Genomic DNA, 17,979 nt, shown 5'->3' on the forward strand with positions numbered 1-17,979 from the left:
CTTTCAGAGGGCTGCAGGGCAGGGCTATGGGCTCAAGGCCTCCCTCCCTCACAGCCCCCTGCCAGGGCTAAGAGGAACCAGGCAGGGGTGGGAGGGGGCAGCCCCACCCCGGAGATGCCCCAGGCTCTTGGCACAGCTAGCTGGAGCGGTTAGAAGCAGCTGCCGGTGACTCATCTCCCAAGGCCCCCACCCCACCATCTCAAACACACCCCGAGCTGGGAACGGAGTACTCAGGCCCCCACAGCTCTGCTGCCTGACCCAGACCCCACTGTCCTTGGAAATCTAGTCCATCCTGGCTGGCAATCACCCCCAGAACTGGGACATGTCCCATTTTCTTTTATTTATACAAAAAAAGTTTCTTTTTAAATATAATTTAAGGACCCCTCCAAGCACCAGCGTCTGTCTCTGGTTTCCACCACAGCCCCCCTTCCCCACACTTCCCTCACTGACACAGCTTGGGGGGATTTGGGGGGCAGGGAACCATCTGGGACTGTGGTGTGACCAAGGCACTGCTCTGGAAACAAGACACTTCGAAGGGTCCCTGTTTCAACCTTGGGCAAAGGAGGAGAGGAGAAACAGGTGCCCTCCAAAACAAAAAATAAGGACTGGGATGGCAGAAAAACAAAACAGAAAGAGGGGAGGGAGGGAATGAAGACCAAGAACAAAAAAATAAAACTCAAGAACCTTCAATATGAAGGCAGCAGATGGGGGAGGGGCATTTACAAGGAAGAATGATTGAGTTCGGTGGCAACAGCAGCAAGTCGGGGCATCAAAGATCAATGACTGTGTCATTGCATGACACCCCTTCCTGCCTCCTGGGACAGCGCTCCACTCCCAGCTGGCAGGCTGGTCACCCTCTCTTTGGTCTGCAAGAACATGCCCATGGAGGTGAGGGAGCACCTGGGGAGCCCTCTGGGGAAGCTGGGAGATTATGGGTGCTTCCTTTCCCTCTGGTCACACCCAGTTCTGAGGGAAAGGTGCCCTCACCCTGGGGTTTGGGGTTTCCCACCCCGAGGGGACGGGATGTGATATAGCACAAACCCTAAGTCCTGTCTCTCCAAATTGCCAACTCTCCACACCTATGGGTTCAAAGTGCAATCCAGTGGGGCCAGGGATGGGGGCCTCTGTGAGACCCCACCCGACTTTACCCCAGGAAAAAGGGGAGGCCATGCCCCTGGGGTGAGGAATTCCTGGAGGTCAATACTGAGGGGCTTGTCCTCCTGTCCCACCCGGAGCTCCAGGCTTGGCTTGGGACTTCATATGCTGGACACTGGCCAAGATTTTCTTCTGGTGTCCAGCCAGAGTGACTCCAATTCGGAGCAGATCCCTGTGGAATAATAGGACTAAGTGAGCCATAGGGCTGGGGGGGCACCCTTCTTGCTTAGTTCCAGGCCCCCCGACCCTTTCTCGACTTTGGAATTGTCAGCCAATCAGGAAGGCCAGCGGGGCAGATGGGTGCGGGTCAGGGATGTGGGGGGGTGGCCTTGTGTGCAGCTGCAGTAGGTGGTGGGGCTGGGTCTCAGCTCGGTCTCTCCAAGGGGGGGGGGCATCAGGGCGGAATTGCAGAAGCACAAAGTGGCAGAGGGAGAAAAGGCCCCACAAACTGCTTTAGAGGGGAAAGGAGAAGTGAGAATAAATAGGCCAGGAAGAGAGAAAGGAAGAACTGGGTGGAGGGGAAGGGGAAGCTCCTGGTTCACGGACTCTGAGATAAGGGACAAAGGAGGGTGAGACTGGATAGGACCCCGAGACAGGAGAAGCTGTAGCAGGTTAGGGAGGTGAGACCCTGGCCCAGCAGGGCAGGTGGGCAAGGGACTGGCCTTGCCAGGGTTCCTCTGACTCCAGACTTCTATTGCTATTACTCAAACCTGGGTAAGTAGAGGCCTTGGGAAAGAAATGGGAAGGCAGAAAGGAGGAGTCCCAGGGGCCAACCCAGGGAGAAGAGTTGTTTGGGAGGCCGTGGAATCATAAAACCATTTAACATTAAAGCCGGGAAGGATCTCCAAAACCTTCTCCTTTTATGGGTGGGAAAAGAGAAGCAGAGTTGACACGTTAGGGTGAGAGTTGGGTCTGGAATGTAGATAGAAGCACAAAGATAAATACAAACTGGGAGCACAAGGGCTGACCCGGGCTGAGGCGGCTCCGGGAGATGAGTGGGGTGTGCTGATCCCCGAGGCCCCTGCGGGCAGCCCCGGTAGCTGTTACTACTTGGGGGGTTGTTCTAGGGACGCTCTGGAGTCCTTAGCTCTGCTCCACGGAGGGGATACTGGCCCTGAGGTTGACACCAAAGACCCCTGCTGAACCTAAGGGCCTGGCTCTGGCCCCCTCGCTCGCTGCCCCCGGGTGCCCTCTACTTTCCATCCCTTCCACTTACTCGGCGGAGATCTGGCTGACCAGCTCGAAAGAGCCAAACCCAGCTGCTGCAAAACTTTCTTCGTATCTCCCCATCTTGATGGCTCGAAGCCATTCTCCCACAGAGCCAAAAGCCGAGTAGTGAGGCTGCCGCTGATCCAGGAGAGGGTGCGAGGCACTGCAGAGGGGAGGGGGGTAATGCTGACCTCTGCTCTGGGGGGGGGGGATGGGGGAAGGAGGAGGGCTCTTCTTTAGGGTCCTCACCCGCCATTCTCCCTGGCCACGATTTTGAGGCTGGCAGGGTTCCGGATCATCTTGTCGAGGGCGCTGACCACCTGGGGGAAGCGGGGCCGGGCATTCCGATCCTTCTGCCAACAGTCCAGCATGAGCTGGTGGAGGGAGGTGGGGCAGTCTGGGGGCGGGGGCAGCCGATAGTCCTGCTCAATGGCATTGATCACCTGGGTGATGGGAAGAAACGCAGAGTGAGGCTGTCTCGCTGTCCCTGGAGAAGGGAGATGCCAAAGGGCATCCAGAAATGACAACATAGCCCATGCCAGGATGGGAGCTACAGCCCCCAGAATCACACATCTGGGAGTCCTTCTGGCTGTTCTTGAGGCTGGCTGTGGCTGTACACCCCAGAAGTTCTTGGGCTTTGATCTGGATGTGTAACCTCCAAATCCTGCCCTCCACACCTGTATCCCTCTGTGACCCAAATATGCTAGATCAGACTCTTCTGAGCAGATCACCTCTTCTTTGTGCCACGCCCCCCCAAACTGCCTGTAATGAGTCTGGAAACTTCCACCCCCACCCCATATTCCAGGTGAGAGAACACCCCAGAATGCTTGGTAGGACCCAGGGACACTTACGTCCTGATTGCTCATGTCCCAGTAGGGCCGTTCCCCAAAAGACATCACCTCCCACATCACAATCCCATAGCTCCAGGCGTCGCTGGCAGATGTGAACTTTCGGAAGGCAATGGCCTCAGGGGCCGTCCAACGGATGGGAATCTTTCCTCCCTGCAGGATGAGGAGGAAAAGATGGACTCAGGGACACCCAGGACCCAGGCACACAGTACCCGGCCCTCTGACTTTGCTCTTTTCCCCCTAGCTCAGGCCTTCTTTGTTTCTGGGACCTAAGTCCTCCCCTCCCCAACTCTGTTCTTTCCTTAAATATCCAAAAAGTGATTCTCCTTCAGTCTGAACACGTATCCTGTCCTGGTCCAGAGCTGCAATTCCTCAGCCTCCTACCTTTCCAACCTGCCCTCCCCACGTAGCCCTGGGAATCTGGTTCATCCCCTGGTCCCCAGACTCACCAGAGAGCTCGTATAGGTGGGATCAGAAGAGTTCTCCTCCAGGAATCGGGAAAGGCCAAAGTCAGAGACCTTGCAGACTAGGTTGCTGTTGACCAGGATGTTGCGGGCAGCCAGGTCTCGGTGGACATAGCTCATCTCAGCAAGGTACCGCATGCCAGAGGCAATGCCCCGCAACATGCCCACCAGCTGGATGACCGTAAACTGCCCGTCGTTCAGCTGAACATCCAACAGGAAAGAGGAGCTTGGTTAGGACCGCTCTGCCCACTCTTCTTCCTCCCTGTGTTTCCTAAACCCTATCAGTCATTTGCAGATCGGTCTCTCAACTCACCTGTAGGGAAGCCTACTAGCTTCCCCAATTGAGCCCTTCTCCTCTCTCACCTTTGCCTTCGCTTAGCTCTTACTATGACATCATCATACAATGCCTATCCTCCTTCCTGTTTCAAAGATCTGCATTCAGGTCTTTCTTGTTCAGACTATTAAGGAGATAAGCCAAGCACAGAGGAGCACACCTATAATGCCAGTGGCTCGGAAAGCCGAGGCAGGAGGATCATGAGTTCAAAGCCAGCCTCAGCAATTTAGCAAGTACCTAAGCAACTCAGTGAGACTGTCTCTAAATAAAATATAAAAAAGGATTGGAGGGGCTGGGGTTGTGGCTCAGTGGTGGAGGACTCACCTCGTATGTGTGAGGCCCTGGGTTCGATCCTCAGCACCACATAAAAATAAAAAATCATGTCCATATACAAAAAAAGGATTTTTTTTTAAAAAAAAGGATTGGGGATGTGACTCAGTGGTTTAGTGCCCCTGGGTTTAATCCTTGACACCAAAAAGAAAAAAAAAAAAAAGACAAGGAGATGATTTAATTTTTTTCTTCCATTTAACAGTACAGTGCTTTACACTCAGAAAATAACCAGTGCTTTTAATCTAACATGCTCCCTAGGTGACAGCCAGAGTCCGGACTGTTAGAAGTGTGCTCTAGGCTGCGTGTCTACCGGTAGAAATGTCTTCATCCTGATCCAGCCTCAAACTTCAGCACACTGTATGACTATGCAAGAGAACAGTGAGAAACTGGGGGCACACAGCACCAAAGCTGAGGTCTAAAGCCCAACCTTGACTTTTTCAGAGTCTACTCTCTGGCTGGGGATATGGTAGAATGAGCGTTTGCCTGGTATGCACAGGCCCTGGGTTCAGTCCCTGCCCTGCAAAAACCAGAAACAAAACTCTCCAGAGTGTCCATCAGGTAAACTGACCAGGCAGATGGGAATTAACTGATCCTGCCTTCTGGTTCTGCTGGGTTACAAGGGACCCTCTGTAGCCCTGCAGGTTCAGGGACCCAGAGGCCAAGAATCAAATTCTGAATTCATCCTCCAGTCCTGCACCCACCTGTCCTATGCTCCCCATCTCAGTTTATGAAAACGCCACTTGGCAGTGGTCAGGCAGGAGATCTCAAGAGTTTCCTGGGATTCCTCCAAGCTCACCTGCCACTTGCGATCCACAGGAATCTGCTGGCCCTGATGATTCCTAAATGTGTTCCCAGTCCAACCACTTTGCTCCACCCCTAAAGGGCTGCAGCAGTCTATTCACTGGCTGCTTGTGGTGGCACTGGCTCCCCAGCACCCTAAAGGGACCTCCTTCAGTCATCTCACTGTCCAGCCTAAATTCCTCCAAAGGGGTCTCCTCCCACCCCCATTGCAAGACCTACTACTGCTCCTCTGCTCAACCTCACTAGCCTTTTTAATTTTTCTTTTTGTATCAGGGATTGAACCCAGGGGTGCTCAACCACTGAGCCACAACCCCACCCCTTTTTATATTTTATTTAGAGACAGGGTCTTGCTGAATTGCTGAGGCTGGCTTTGAACTTGTGATCCTCCTCCTCAGCCTCCCCAGCCGTTGGGATGACAGGCGTGTACCGCCACACCCTGCTACTAGCCTGTTTGTTAAACATGCAGAGTTCCTTCCGGCCCATTGTGGGTGTCCACTCTCATCCGGCACCTCGTCCCCCGTCTTCTCATGACTGGCTCTTTCTCGTCTACCCAAATGTCATCTCTTCTCCCTTCTACCTCCTCACCTCCCTGCAACACGACCTCTGTAGAGTCCCAGACACATCACAGACTCCTTATGACCACAAGGAGGAGTAAGGCTAAGGAGTAAGTGTCCTCTTGACACTCCAGGATCTGTCCCAGCAACACTTATATAGAGGGGGCCAAAGTGACTGTCCACCCATGGGACCCGTGTGAAATACAGGGCAGCCATAAATGTTTTATTTCCAACTTATCAAAACATCAGAAAGAGCTTCGCTTACAGGAAATATAAGAGAAACGAGCTAAATGACCCCAGTAGGAGCTGGGTGCAGTGACACACATCTAGGATCCCAGTGACTCTGGAGGCTGAGGCAGGAGATCACAAGTTCAAGGTCAGCCTGGACAACTTAATAGGATCCTGTCTCAAAGTAAAAAATAAAAATGGCTGGGGGAAAAAAAAAAAAGCTCAGTGGTAGAGCACCCCTGAGTTCAATCCCCAGGAAAGTAAAACCAAATAAATAAATAGCCCCACAAAGATGAAGCCATATATTCAGAAGGTGGGACATTCATGGGGACAAGAAGCCCAGGTCCCCAGCATGTCAGTGTCATGACAAGCTCAGGTGCAATGTCTGGTCCTGAATTGGATCCTGGATTTGAAATAACCAGCAATAAAGGACATTTTGGGAACAAGTGGGAAAATGTGAATATCAACTGGATGTTCATTAGATGGTACTAAAGAATCATTGTAATTCTGTGAAATGCACTGTCATTTTACTATGCAGAAAAACATTTTGATTTTTATTTATTTTTATCTATTTTTAAATATTTATTTTTCAGTTACAGGTGGACACAATGTCTTTATTTTACTTTATGTGGTGCTGAGGATCGAACCCAGTGCCTCACACATGCTAGGAGAGCACTTTACCTCTGAGCCATAACCCTAGCCCTGATTTATTTTTAAAAGACACCCAGTAAAGCTTAAAATTCAGCAGAAGTGACAAAAATATAAAATAAGTGCTTCCCGCCTCATCTCCCACCATCGTTCCAAGATCCCTCTGATTTTCTTTCTTTTTACACTGCAATGGTGTGTTTACTTATATGAAAAGCTCGTTTGTTTACTTGTTAACTGCCATGAGACTGTCTGCTCTCCAAGAGCAGAAAACCCAGCTGCTGTACTCATGGCATTGTTCCCGGGGCCTGGGATAGGGGCCGGTGCATAGCAGGTGCTCAGTAAATATTTGTCAAAAGAGCCAGGCGCGGTGGCGCACGCCTGTAATCCCAGCAGCTAGGAAGGCTGAGGCAGGAGGGTGGCGAGTTCAAAGCAGCCTCAGCAACTTAATGAGGCACTAAGCGAGACGGTGTCTCTAAATAAAATACAAAAAGGGGCTAGAAATATGGCTCACTGGTTAAATGCTCAAGTTCAATCCCCAGTACCAAAAAATGTTTGTCAAAAGAATGACCGCTTCTCAGCTGGTCTTGCTCACTGCTCTTGTCCCCAGCCCCTACCTGTGTGGGATCAGCTGGCCCCACACAGGTCCAAGGAAAGACTAGTCTCAGGAACTTGAACTTTTCCTGAAGGAACAACCAAGCCAGAGCATGGCCGGAGGAGAGGGAGAGGGCTGGCGGCTGATCTGGGCTCTGCTGTGCTGGGCTCCAATCCCCACTGACCCCTGCTGTTTGGCTGCCCTGGGGGGGTACAGGGTGGGTGTGGGTAGCGAGTTGGGTGTCTTACCCGAAGGAAAGAGTCCAGGGCTCCGTTCTCCATGAACTCAGTGAGGATCATGACGGGCACGCTGTTGGTGACCACGCCCTCCAGGCGGATGATGTTGGGGTGCTCAAACTGGCCCATGATGGAGGCCTCGCTCAGGAACTCCCGCCGCTGCCGTTCGGTGTAGCCCCCCTTTAGGGTCTTGATGGCCACACAGCTCTCCTTCTTCCCAGGGGCCTTCAGTCGCCCCCGGCACACCTCACCAAACTCGCCTTCAAGGGGGACACCAAGAATTGACTCCCCTCCTGCCTGGGTGCAGCCCTGCCATCCCTCCTGCCCCCCCCCCACGCCCACTCCCAGGTGCGCCCTCCTCTCACCTGCACCTATCACCTCCTCAATCTTCACATAGGAGACGTCGATCTCTTTGGCGAACTCCCTCACAGCCTCATTGGGGTCTTCATATGTGAAGGGGTCAATGTAGACCTTCGTACCTGAGGGGTCACACAGGGGACCCTGTTAGCCAAGAGTGACTGCCATGGGACTCGGGCACCCTGACTCGTGCTCACTGTTCAGGTCCCCAGCCCCGACCTCCCTTAGCAGAGGCCCACCTACCATGCCCGATGAGATACTGCCCGTGTTTGTCCGAGTATTCGGCCTCCCTCCCGTTGCTCTGCTTCCTGTAGCCAATGGGGAAAAAAAGGTAAACCGAGTCACATCTCTGCAGAAGGAGCAGGGGTCAGAGAAGACTTCAAAGGAAAACAGCCCAATGGGGCAGACAGAAAGGCTGGCCCTGGAGCCCAAGGACGGGTGGCCATTCACCCAGGGCTTCCAGGGACCTCTAGGACCCTCCAGATACCCAAAACCCTTACCTGAGGCAGAGGACAGCAATGACAATGACCACCAGGACCAGTACCACACCAACGACCGCTGTGCCTGCTATCAGGGCCAGCTGCTCCCGCCAGCTCTCACTCTCTAGGGGAGGAGAGGCCCCAGTCAGTGGACTCCAAGGGCCCTGCAGCCCCAAGTCCCAGCCTCAAGCAATGAGCTGAGGTCTCCTGAGGACAGGCTCCAGCACAGGTGGGGAGAGAACAATGGGCTTCAAACTGCTTTCCATATCCCATGGGCTCCTCGGAAGTCCCCCAGGACAAGGCGGGACATTTTTCAACTTTCTAACTGCCAGAGCGGTTTTAATTTGGTTTTGATCAGATTGGGATCCACAAAAAGTCTCACTTGAGTGAAAGATCGAAGATGAAAATTAAGATTTCTAACCAAAAAATGGAGACCCAAATGTCCACCAATCAATGAACGAATAAAGAAAATGTGCTATATTCACAAATTTCATACAATGCTTTTGTTTCGGTGGTACTGGGAATTGAATCCAGGGGTGCTTTACCACTGAGCTACATCCACAGTGCCCCCCTTTTTTGGGGGGTACACGGGGGATGGAACTCAGGGGCACTCAACCACTGAGCCCCATCCCCAGCCCTATTTTGTATTTTATTTAGAGACAGGGTCTCACTGAGTTGCTTAGCACCTCGAAGTTACTGAGGCTGGCTTTGAACTTGCATTTCTCCTGTCTCAGCCTCCCAAGCCTCTGGGATTACAGGCTTGCGCCACCGCACCTGGCCCACAGCCCTTTTTATTTTTTATTTTGAGACAGGGTCTCACTAATTTGGACAGACTGGCCTTCAACTTGCAATCCTCCTGCCTCAGCCTCCCCTCACCACCTCGCCCAGCTCATACAATGGATTACTAGGATTAAAATTCAGCTGCAAAGAGGATGGTCCCCTAGGTATTCGACTGTAATCCCAGTGATTCAAAAGGCCGAGGCAGGAGGATTGAAAGTTCAAGGCCAGCTTCAAAACTTAGTGAGACTTTGTCTTAAAGTAAAAGAAAGAAAACGGGGCTGGGGATGAGGCTCAGAGGTAGAGCGGCTCTGGATTCAACCCCTATTACCACAAAATATATAAAGAAATAAAACCAACACGTTACCTCATTTGATCCTCAAAGCCCCATGTAATAAAGGCTTCATGATTTTCCCATTTACTGGATGGGGAATCATGAGTGAAGGGCTGTTAAAGGTCACACGGCTGGTAAGCCACCAAGCCAACCTCACACCCAGATGTTGGTGTAGCTGGTTATGCCCTAGATGCTCCCTCTGCACTTGGCTGTGCCTCAAAGGTTGAAAGAGGAAAATGAGGCTGTGACCCAAGAGCATCATGGGACAGAGGCAGGCCTCCCCCTGTGGCAGGGGCAGCACCCCAACCCTGGTCCAGCTCCCCAGGCTCACCATCCAGCTGGGTCTGACTGTGATGTTCCTGGCCAAAGGGCCCGTAGCCGGCCTCAGAGCGTGCCCGCACCTGGACAAGGTAGCTGGCTCCCCGCTTCAGCCCCCGAAGCTCAGCGCGGTTTTCTGAGGTCTTTAAAAACCGTACACTGCTTGGGCCCTCTGCACCCTGCTCAGGAGGAAGAGGCTGTAAGACAATCTCCAGCTGCCACCATTCTTCCTGCCCCACCCCCACCCCTGTGCCCATTGGCCCTGTGAGTGGCGGGACCACCCACTTAAGAGCTCACCCAACCTCTGTGCTGTGGCGTGTTTTGCACTCATTATGTCAACCTAACCCTTGCAGCAATTCTGTGATGCTGATACTGTTGTCACTAGTTCACAGATGAGAAAACTGAGGCTCAGAGAGGCCAAAGGGCTGGCCTAAGGTCATACAGCAAATGCCCACCCGATGCCTGCAATTCAGGTGGCACCGGCATGAATGCCAGATCCACAAATCACCACCACCACCAGGGCCAGAGCCTGGTCTTACCTTCTCATGGTACTTGACCTCGTAGTCCAGAACAGCCCCACTGGGCGCTCGTGGCACAGCCCATGCCAAGCTCAAACTGCTGGGTGATGACCGTGTCACACGGATGTCAGACACTGCAGGGGGCACTGTGAGAGACAGGCAGCCATGGGCCCCAGCTGCGAGGCAGACCTAGCCTTCATATTGCTCTGCAGGCTACACCTGATTCAAGAACGTCTTTGGACCGCCTCTGCCCCTAGCCTTCTCCGGAGCCCGACCAGTCCTTAACTCTCCAGCCTCCCTTCTCCTCCATTTCTGGTCCCACAAGCCTTGGCCCTCCGCACCTCCCAGGGATCCCACTCCCACTCCCACTCCCGCCTCCTACCCCCGCCAAATCTCACCCTCCCGGTCGGTGGTGACGTTGACAGGCTCAAATGGGACAGGCCCTGTGGCTAAAGAGGACACGCCATTCAAGGCAGTGACCTCAAAAGTATAGGTGAAGTCAGGACGCAGCCCTCGAATAGCCACCCAGGGCTCCACCAGGTCCCGGGGGCCGGGGTCAAAGGTCAGGTCTCCCCCACAGGGCAGGCAGGACCCCCCTGGACGACACTCTCGGCAGCGAAGTGCATAGGTGAGGTCGTCCCGGCCGCCAGACTCGAGGGGCGCACTCCATTCCAGGTGCAGGGAGGAGCCATTCAGATGGGGAACCACACTTCTTGGAGCAGAAGGAGGGGCTGTAGGAAATCAGGGGGTCAGACAGACAGGGGGAGGGCAGCCAGGGAACATGCAGACATGGAGAGGGCAAGGGGCCATGGGGAAGCTGGGAAGAATGAGGGCTGTGATGGGGTCCACCCCAGAAGTCCATACTCCCTCCCTGATAAATGGTACCGGGCTGATGGTCACTTACTGGTGCAGGGTGCGCCTTGGGGGTCCGCACGGGCCCGGTAGTACCCAATGCGGCACTGGCAGACAGAGGACCCGATGGTGTTAGAATGGCTGTTGGCAGGACATGGCTGGCAGGACCCCTCTCCTGACTCGGGCTTGAAGGTGCCCTGGCCACAGGCTAAGAAGAAGAGAGAGTGAGTGGGTTATCAAAAACATGACGGACGCAGGCACTGTGGTGCACACCTGTGATCCCAGCAATCCAGGAGGGCAAGACAGGAGGATCAAAAGTTCAAAGGCAACTTCAGGAACTTAGGGAGACCCTGTCTCAAAATAGGAAATAAAAAAAGGACTGGGGCCAGGTGCTGCAGCATATGCCTGTAATCCTAGAGGCTCAGGAGGCTGAGGCAGGAGGAGTGTAAGTTCAAAGCCAGCCTCAGCAACTCAGCAAGGCACTTGCAACTCAGTAAGACCCTGTCTCTAAATAAAATACAAAATAGGGTTGGGGTGTGGCTCAGTGGTCGAGTGCCCCTGAGTTCAATCCCCACTACCAAAAAAAAAAAAAAAAAAGTCCAGCTACTTCTAAGGTTGCATGTAATGCTAAGGTGGAATGGCAGACATGAGAAACCTCTCCTCTGCCAGAGAAACCGAAACCTCCTTTTGGAGAAGGAGTTGTAACCTTTTCTAACCCCGACCTTGGCAGCAGTCTAATACAGCCCTCAGACCCCTGCTCGGAATAATGATGTGAAATATACAACACGAAACACACAGGATTACCAAGGAAACCAAGTAAGCTACAACACAATGATCAAAGGATTAAAGGAAACAAATTTGTGATGTAGCAACCAATGTATTTCTTGGTTAGCAAGAAACAGGGGCAGGCTGGGCACGGTGGCACACACCTATAATCCCAGCAGCTTGGGAGGCTGAGGCAGGAGGATCATGAGTTCAAAGCCAGCCTCAGCAAAAAAGAGGTGCTAAGCAACTCAGTGAGACCCTGTCTCTAAATAAAATACAAAATAGGGCTGGGGAAGTGGCTCAGTGGTCAACTGCCCTTGAGTTCAATCCCTGGTCCAAAAAAAAAAAAAAAAAATAAGGGCAGGTCTCAACCTCGTGACACTGAGGTCATGATGAGCAATGACAATATCTGAGATCCTGTGGCACCTGGAATGGGCTGTAAAACCTAAGAAGTAGATAATGCATCAGCCTCAAATCCTACTTCAAATACTGCAGCTCACATCCCGTAGGGCATGAGTGGCTAATTTTAGGTAAAAGCCGTGAAAATAAAGTCCTTTTTCCCCCTCCACCACAGTTCACAGGTGCCCTCCATTCTACCTACAAAGCCCAGGTTAGGAAGACCTGCCCTAGCCAGACACAGTAGCCAACTCAGGAGGCTGAGGCAGGAGGATCTCCTGAGCTCAGGAGTTCGGGGCCAGCCTGGGGAAAAGAGTGAGACCCCCATCTCAGAAAAGCAAACAGAGAAGCTCTGCTCGAAAGAAAGGACAAGTGAGAACTTACTGAGTCCAAGAAAACCCACAAGGAACCAGAATGGAAACTATATGTCCTGTCCTGAGCCCAACAAGGTGTCCCCCTAACTCAAGAACAGTCTTCCAGGCCAGCTTCCAGAAAGCAACCAAAAGAAGATGAGTTGGACAGAGTAAGGGAGAAGTCTTGGAATCAAGAAGAGCTCAAAACTTAGCTGGAGGCTTTGAAAACTAAGTGGTCAGAGAGTAAAGAATGTGGAAAAGTTTAAGATTGGGGTGCAGGACCCTCTCGAAAGGCACAAGCAAGCTTCTAGTCCTCACCTCGGCACTTTGTGTTCCCCTCGGTGGCCTCGAACCCTGGGTTACAGTTGCAGCCGATGACCGGCTGCTCGGCCCACTGGCCATCCTCTCGACAGTAGAGGCTGGGGCTGGGGCCAGGGGCAGGGATAGCGTCTGCTACACAGCTCCCAGCCACAGGCACCACAAGCTCCCGAGGCACAGTCCCTGGGAAGTGGGTCAGGTTCACCGTCAGTGGGGGGCACTTCTTGTAAAAGAGGTGCAGTGACAGCAGGGCCATGCAGGCGCCCTGGTCCTGGAAGGCCAGGTAGAAGCCGGCCTTGCTGAGCGGGCCCAGACGCAGCGTCTTGACGTTCACCTTCCCAGTCGCCTCAGCCCCGGGTCGCTTCCTTGTGAGATGCTCCGCAGCCACTGTGTCCACCTGCAGGGTGGAGGGAGACTTACTGCCATTGTCTCCAGCTCCTCTGATTTTCTGGTAGACTGACTTCATCCCAGCTCCGCGTTCCTTGACCTCCTTGGTTCCTATTCTAGAACATTCCCTCTGCCTTCCCCAATATGAACGTTCCTGCAGGTCCCAAAGCTGTCCATTCATCCTTGCTCAGTTCCTATGATGTGTCCAACCCCCCAAAACCCCCTTTCCAGTCATTCACATGTTCTACAAACATTTATGGACACACAGGCCATGCCAGGGCCTGACCCCAGCTAAGGAGACAGAAATGAATGAACCACAGTAGTGATAGGCACGTGCACAGACTGATATAGGACCCAGGGCAGGAAGAATCAATCGGTCCCAGTAGGATGAGTGGGACCTGAGTGCTGGAACTTAAAAAGACAAGTTGCTTCCGGAAACTAGCAAGTGCCCCTGCCAAAGGCCTTGGAAGCTCATCCATAGGGCTCGCTGCCCGGGCTGGGTACCTTGATGTAGGGGTTCTCCATCCAGGCCGGCGTGAGGGCTGTGGCTGTGTCTGCATCGCTCTCATAGTAGAAGACGGTGAAAGTCTCCTTGCAGGAGCGGCCAGCCCGCGGCAGAGACAGGCACTCGAGCATGGTGAAGCGCAGCGTGGCGTACACGTGCACAGCGCCTCGACGAGGGACCCAGCCCGTCCGCAGCCAGTGAGCCAGGCCTGGGGCTCGCTGCAGGTCGCACACCTCATACGTGCGCACACTGTGCTGCTCCTCGTCCAGTCCGCTCAGCTCCTCCCACTGTGCGAAGAGCAAGAACTGGGCTCAGGGGTGTCCCTCCCAGGGTGAGGAGGGATGATGGACAGATGGTCGCAGGGGCTGAGGGAGCTAGAAGCGGCTTGGAGGAACCCCAATTCAACCTGCCTCCAGCTAGGGTTGGGGGTGGCATGGAAAGCAAGTGGCTTGGCGCTCCCCCTCCCTCAGTTTCCCTCCTGGGCCCCAGTTCCTAGTTCCAGCTCTTACCTGGCCCTCCACCTGAGGGAATGTCACCCACTTCAGATCAGCAGTTTCCAATTTTGTGTTCAGTAAAGTCTCTAAGAGAGACAGAGAGACCAAGTCAGCATTTGCAGTGTGGAGGTGGGGGACCCAAAGACCAGATAGATCTCTTAGGCAGGAGATTCTGTGTAGCTCCAAGCTGGAGTCAGGGGACAGGAGGAGGGGGCAAGCCATCCCCTTTGCTCCCCCTCTGACATCATGCCTCTGGTTTTAGTGCCAACTCCATCTGCGGCAGCTGGCAGTAACCATGCTGATCTCAGAACTGGAGGAAGAAGGGTTCTAATGCTTGAAGGGGAAAAGGTCCATGGCTCACAAAGTGTTAAGAGAACTCTGCTCTGGCACAGACCCCACGTGGGCAGGGGGGCTGCTGGCGCCCACCATGGTCCCTATAGAATAGCCTCAAGCTCCACTTCCCCTTGCCAAAGTCCCAGAGTTGGCCTCCTTGCCATCCCAACTCCACTCCTCTTCCAAGTCCCCACCCCCCTTTCACACCAAACACTCCAGCCCTTCCCTCCTTCAAGGTGGTGCTGTACCCCTGAAGCACAGCTGCCCCCCCCCTGCACTTTACTGCCATCAGAAGAGGAAGTGCTGGAGGCCAGGACGCTTGGGTTCCCGCCCTGGCTCCTGCCAGAGTTCTCACATCTGGATTTGGTTACGGGAAGGAAAAGGGAGGAGATTTTAGGGGTGTGGGGTAGGGGTGAACACACCTGGTTGGGCCGGGCATCATGGAGGGGAGGGGGCAGGGCACTGGCGGAAGGAGGGGGATTAGGAGAAACTTGCAGCCTCTGGCAGCAGAGGGTAGAGGGAGGGTGGGGGAATCCCCACAGAGGCCAGGGCAACGTGGGGGGCAAGAGACTGGGGACCTGGGAGAAGCAGACAGAGCCTTCCCAGGGGAGCCAGCAACACACCTGGAACAGGGACCGCCCACCCCCATAGGGGTTGCAGGGGAGAAAGGGTGGGGCAGCCACTAGATGATGTCCAGTGGGCAGGGGGCAGGCAGGAACCTGACCAGCTCAAGGTGAGGCCCAAGGCCCTCATGGGTGGCAGGAGACAGCCCAGCATGTTGGGGACAGGATGCCCGGGTTCTGGGAAGCGGGTGGATAGAGGCTGCCGTCTCCACCCTCCATTGTTCCAGCGTGGATAGTGTTTTCCTGTCTCCAATTTACACACTGTCTCTGCTTCAGGGCTGTCCTAGGTGCTTGGAGAGCTGGCTCACTTTCTCTCCCGTCTCAGACCTGCCGCCTCTAACTCTGATCAGTTAGTTCATTTGCCTCTCTTCTCTTTCCCCCACTCTCTGCTCACCTCCATTTCTCTGTCACTCTCTCCTTCCTCGGCTCTCTCCCACCTTACAACTCCCCTAACGGTATACCTCGGTGCTGGGCAAATTACTTAACATTTCTAAGCCTCAGTCTCCTCATCGGTATAATGGCGGCAATAGGACCTCCCTCTCCCAGGGTTGCAGAAAGTGAAGATAAAAGATAAGGTGTGTAAAGCAACTTCACTCCTCATAGTCATGGGGCTTGGAAAGCACCAGGGTAAGCGGCATGAGATTAGGCATTTCCTCTTTGCATCTCCCCACCATGCTTTGTCCTGAAGGTTTCTCAGCCCCCTTGGCCGCCTCTTCCCATGGCCCACAGTTCTTCTCTTCTGGTGTCTCTGAGCAGGGCGTCTCTGCTCATTCCCTCCCATACTCAGCCTTTGATCCCCAGCCCAGAGCAGCACACTGCCCAGCCAGGGGAGAAGGGTTTTCCAACTGCCTTTGATTCCTTCCGTCAGCAGCCCCCCATGGCCCACTCCCCAGAGACCCTTTGATTCTCAGCAGTGAAAGGGAGGGGGCCTCACCAAAAGAAGATTAGGGATGCAAGAAGAGGGTTTAGAGGACTCCTGGCTGCCCCTCCAGAGGAGGGGGAGGAGGGGAGAGAGTCTCATGGACTTTGAAGAAATATTTGGACAGGAATACAGCAAAAAATTAGAAACCTGTTGTCTAGAGGCTTAGTAGCTGGGCTGAGTGAGGATGACTTAGGGCCATCTAGGGCAGCTTCTGCTAGCACTCAGAGGTGGAGGGAAGCCGAGGACTCAAGCAGAGAAGGGGGCCAGATAGCATTTGAACGGATGCGGGTACAGCCTGGGGAAATGCAGGAGGGGGCCCCCTGGGTAAAGGCAGTGGCCTGGCAAGCCATTTGGGGGTCTGGAGTGTGACTCTGGAGAGTGTCCATAATGACGGGGTTGAGGAGTTGTAGGATCCAGGTGTGAAAGCTAAGGAATTGGCGGTGGGGGTCGTTTTATGGCCTAGCACATAGTTCTGCTGGTCTGCAGTTGTTCCTGCAGGATCGTCCCTCCTTCATGTCTGGCCCGAGGTGGGAAGTGAGTTAGAAACTTTGGGGATAGTTTTGAAGACTGGGGCAGGGAGGAAGGGCAAAGCTGCCAGGGGCCTCTGGCGTTAGGGGTAGGAGTTTGGGGAGCCTGGGGTAGGGGAACGTCCGGGTCGGAGCTCGACTCCATCTCTTTCCCAAACAAAAGAAAACTCCACTCCCCGCCGGGCCGCCTCCTCCCCGCCCCCTCCCGCTCCAGCACTATTGGTCCGAAGCATTTGGGGTCCGGGTGCCCCGGTAGGTACAGGGAGAGGTCAGCCCCTCCAATCCGAGGCCCAACTTTGGGGGCCCCAGAAATGGCGGGGTGCCCCGAAGGAAACTCACCTTCTAAAGCGGCAGTGAGCGAAGCCCAGCAGAGCAGCGCCCGGAGCTCCATGGCGCCGCCTCACTCGGGTTGGATCCGATCCGAGTTTGGGGGGCCCTAGCCCCCCCAGGTCTGACCCTCCCCTGGGCGGGTGGACGCCAACTCCCCGCGCGGGACTCTCGATCGGGGCCCTCAGCGCTGGCCCATGCGGGCGCGCGGGGCACCCGGCGACGGCGCCCAGGTGTGGCCCCGTGTCCCTGCCGGGCGCGCAGGAGGCGTCCTAGGGGCGTCCTGGCAGTGGGAGCGCTGGGCGGGCGCAGATCGAGACGTGGCTGGAGTCGGGGTCCCTTCGGGGCCTCGGGGTCCCGCCCCGGCTGGCTAGAGGTGGGCTGGTCGCTCGCGGTCTCCCCCCCTCCCTGGAGTGGCGCTGCTCGCGCCGCCGGGCCGAGTGCGCTCCGCGCGGGCGGGGAGGGTGGGAGCCCGAGCTGGGACCGAGCGGGAGGGAGGGAGACTACGGCGTGAGGCCGGGCGGGCCGGGCCCGGGCTGGGACTGGGCCGGGCGGCGCCTGCCCGGGAGGGAGGGGCGTGCAGGGGGCGGGGGCAGCTCCCCCCAGCCCGGGCTCGACGCGGGGGCCAGGCGGGCTGATTGGCTCGCAAGCTGCTGAATAATTCATGAGGGAAGCGGAGCGGGGAGCCCAATGGAGCAGGTCGGGAAGTTGAGAGAAAGTTTGGAGAAGGGGGAGGGGCGCCGGGCGGGGAGCCGGAGGACCGCCCAGACGTGCGCTGTGGCCGTGCGCCCTGCTTGGGACCGCGCGTGTTGGGGCCAGGGTCCTGGGACCCTCGGGACAGGCCCGAACCCAGCAGGCACCAAAGAGCAGAGAAACACGCAGCAACGCAAAGAGCCGCACCGAGGTGCGAGTAAATGTGCACACGAAGCTCATTCTGACCTTGCTGTGCACTTGAGATTCCAGTCCTGGATGTGCCCACTATCCCCGAATTGGTG

At 55.0% G+C, this 17,979-nt stretch overlaps 1 protein-coding gene across 1 annotated transcript; it reads right to left on the minus strand.

The window, feature by feature from the left end:
* Window positions 1-320: 320 nt before the first annotated feature.
* On the minus strand, window positions 321-17,542 carry Ephb4 (EPH receptor B4). The gene is made up of 17 exons (XM_005328473.3): window positions 16,997-17,542; window positions 14,268-14,338; window positions 13,758-14,045; window positions 12,867-13,263; window positions 11,087-11,242; window positions 10,581-10,913; window positions 10,204-10,328; window positions 9,678-9,843; window positions 8,257-8,359; window positions 8,000-8,064; window positions 7,765-7,878; window positions 7,412-7,659; window positions 3,662-3,877; window positions 3,216-3,365; window positions 2,614-2,807; window positions 2,372-2,527; window positions 321-1,327 (listed from the first exon to the last, which is right to left on the minus strand). Exons 1-17 carry the CDS (start codon window positions 17,046-17,048, stop codon window positions 1,198-1,200), a joined length of 2,964 nt encoding a protein of 987 aa, XP_005328530.2. The 5' UTR covers window positions 17,049-17,542; the 3' UTR covers window positions 321-1,197.
* Between the last annotated feature and the right edge of the window lie 437 nt (window positions 17,543-17,979).

Source organism: Ictidomys tridecemlineatus, chromosome 10 (assembly GCF_052094955.1).
Source record: "Ictidomys tridecemlineatus isolate mIctTri1 chromosome 10, mIctTri1.hap1, whole genome shotgun sequence".
NCBI classification, from domain to species: Eukaryota; Metazoa; Chordata; class Mammalia; order Rodentia; family Sciuridae; genus Ictidomys; species Ictidomys tridecemlineatus.

What these genes read in the sequence shown, in the direction of transcription:
- Ephb4 (XM_005328473.3), bottom strand. Translation starts at nt 17,048, where the DNA reads ATGGAGCTCCGGGCGCTGCTCTGCTGGGCTTCGCTCACTGCCGCTTTA. An exon ending in TCCCTCAGGTGGAGGGCCAG is followed by an intron (nt 14,046 to 14,267) that starts GTAAGAGCTGGA and finishes CTCTTCGCACAG; the next exon opens with TGGGAGGAGCTGAGCGGACT. An exon ending in GTCAGCCAGATCTCCGCCGA is followed by an intron (nt 1,328 to 2,371) that starts GTAAGTGGAAGG and finishes ATTATTCCACAG; the next exon opens with GGATCTGCTCCGAATTGGAG.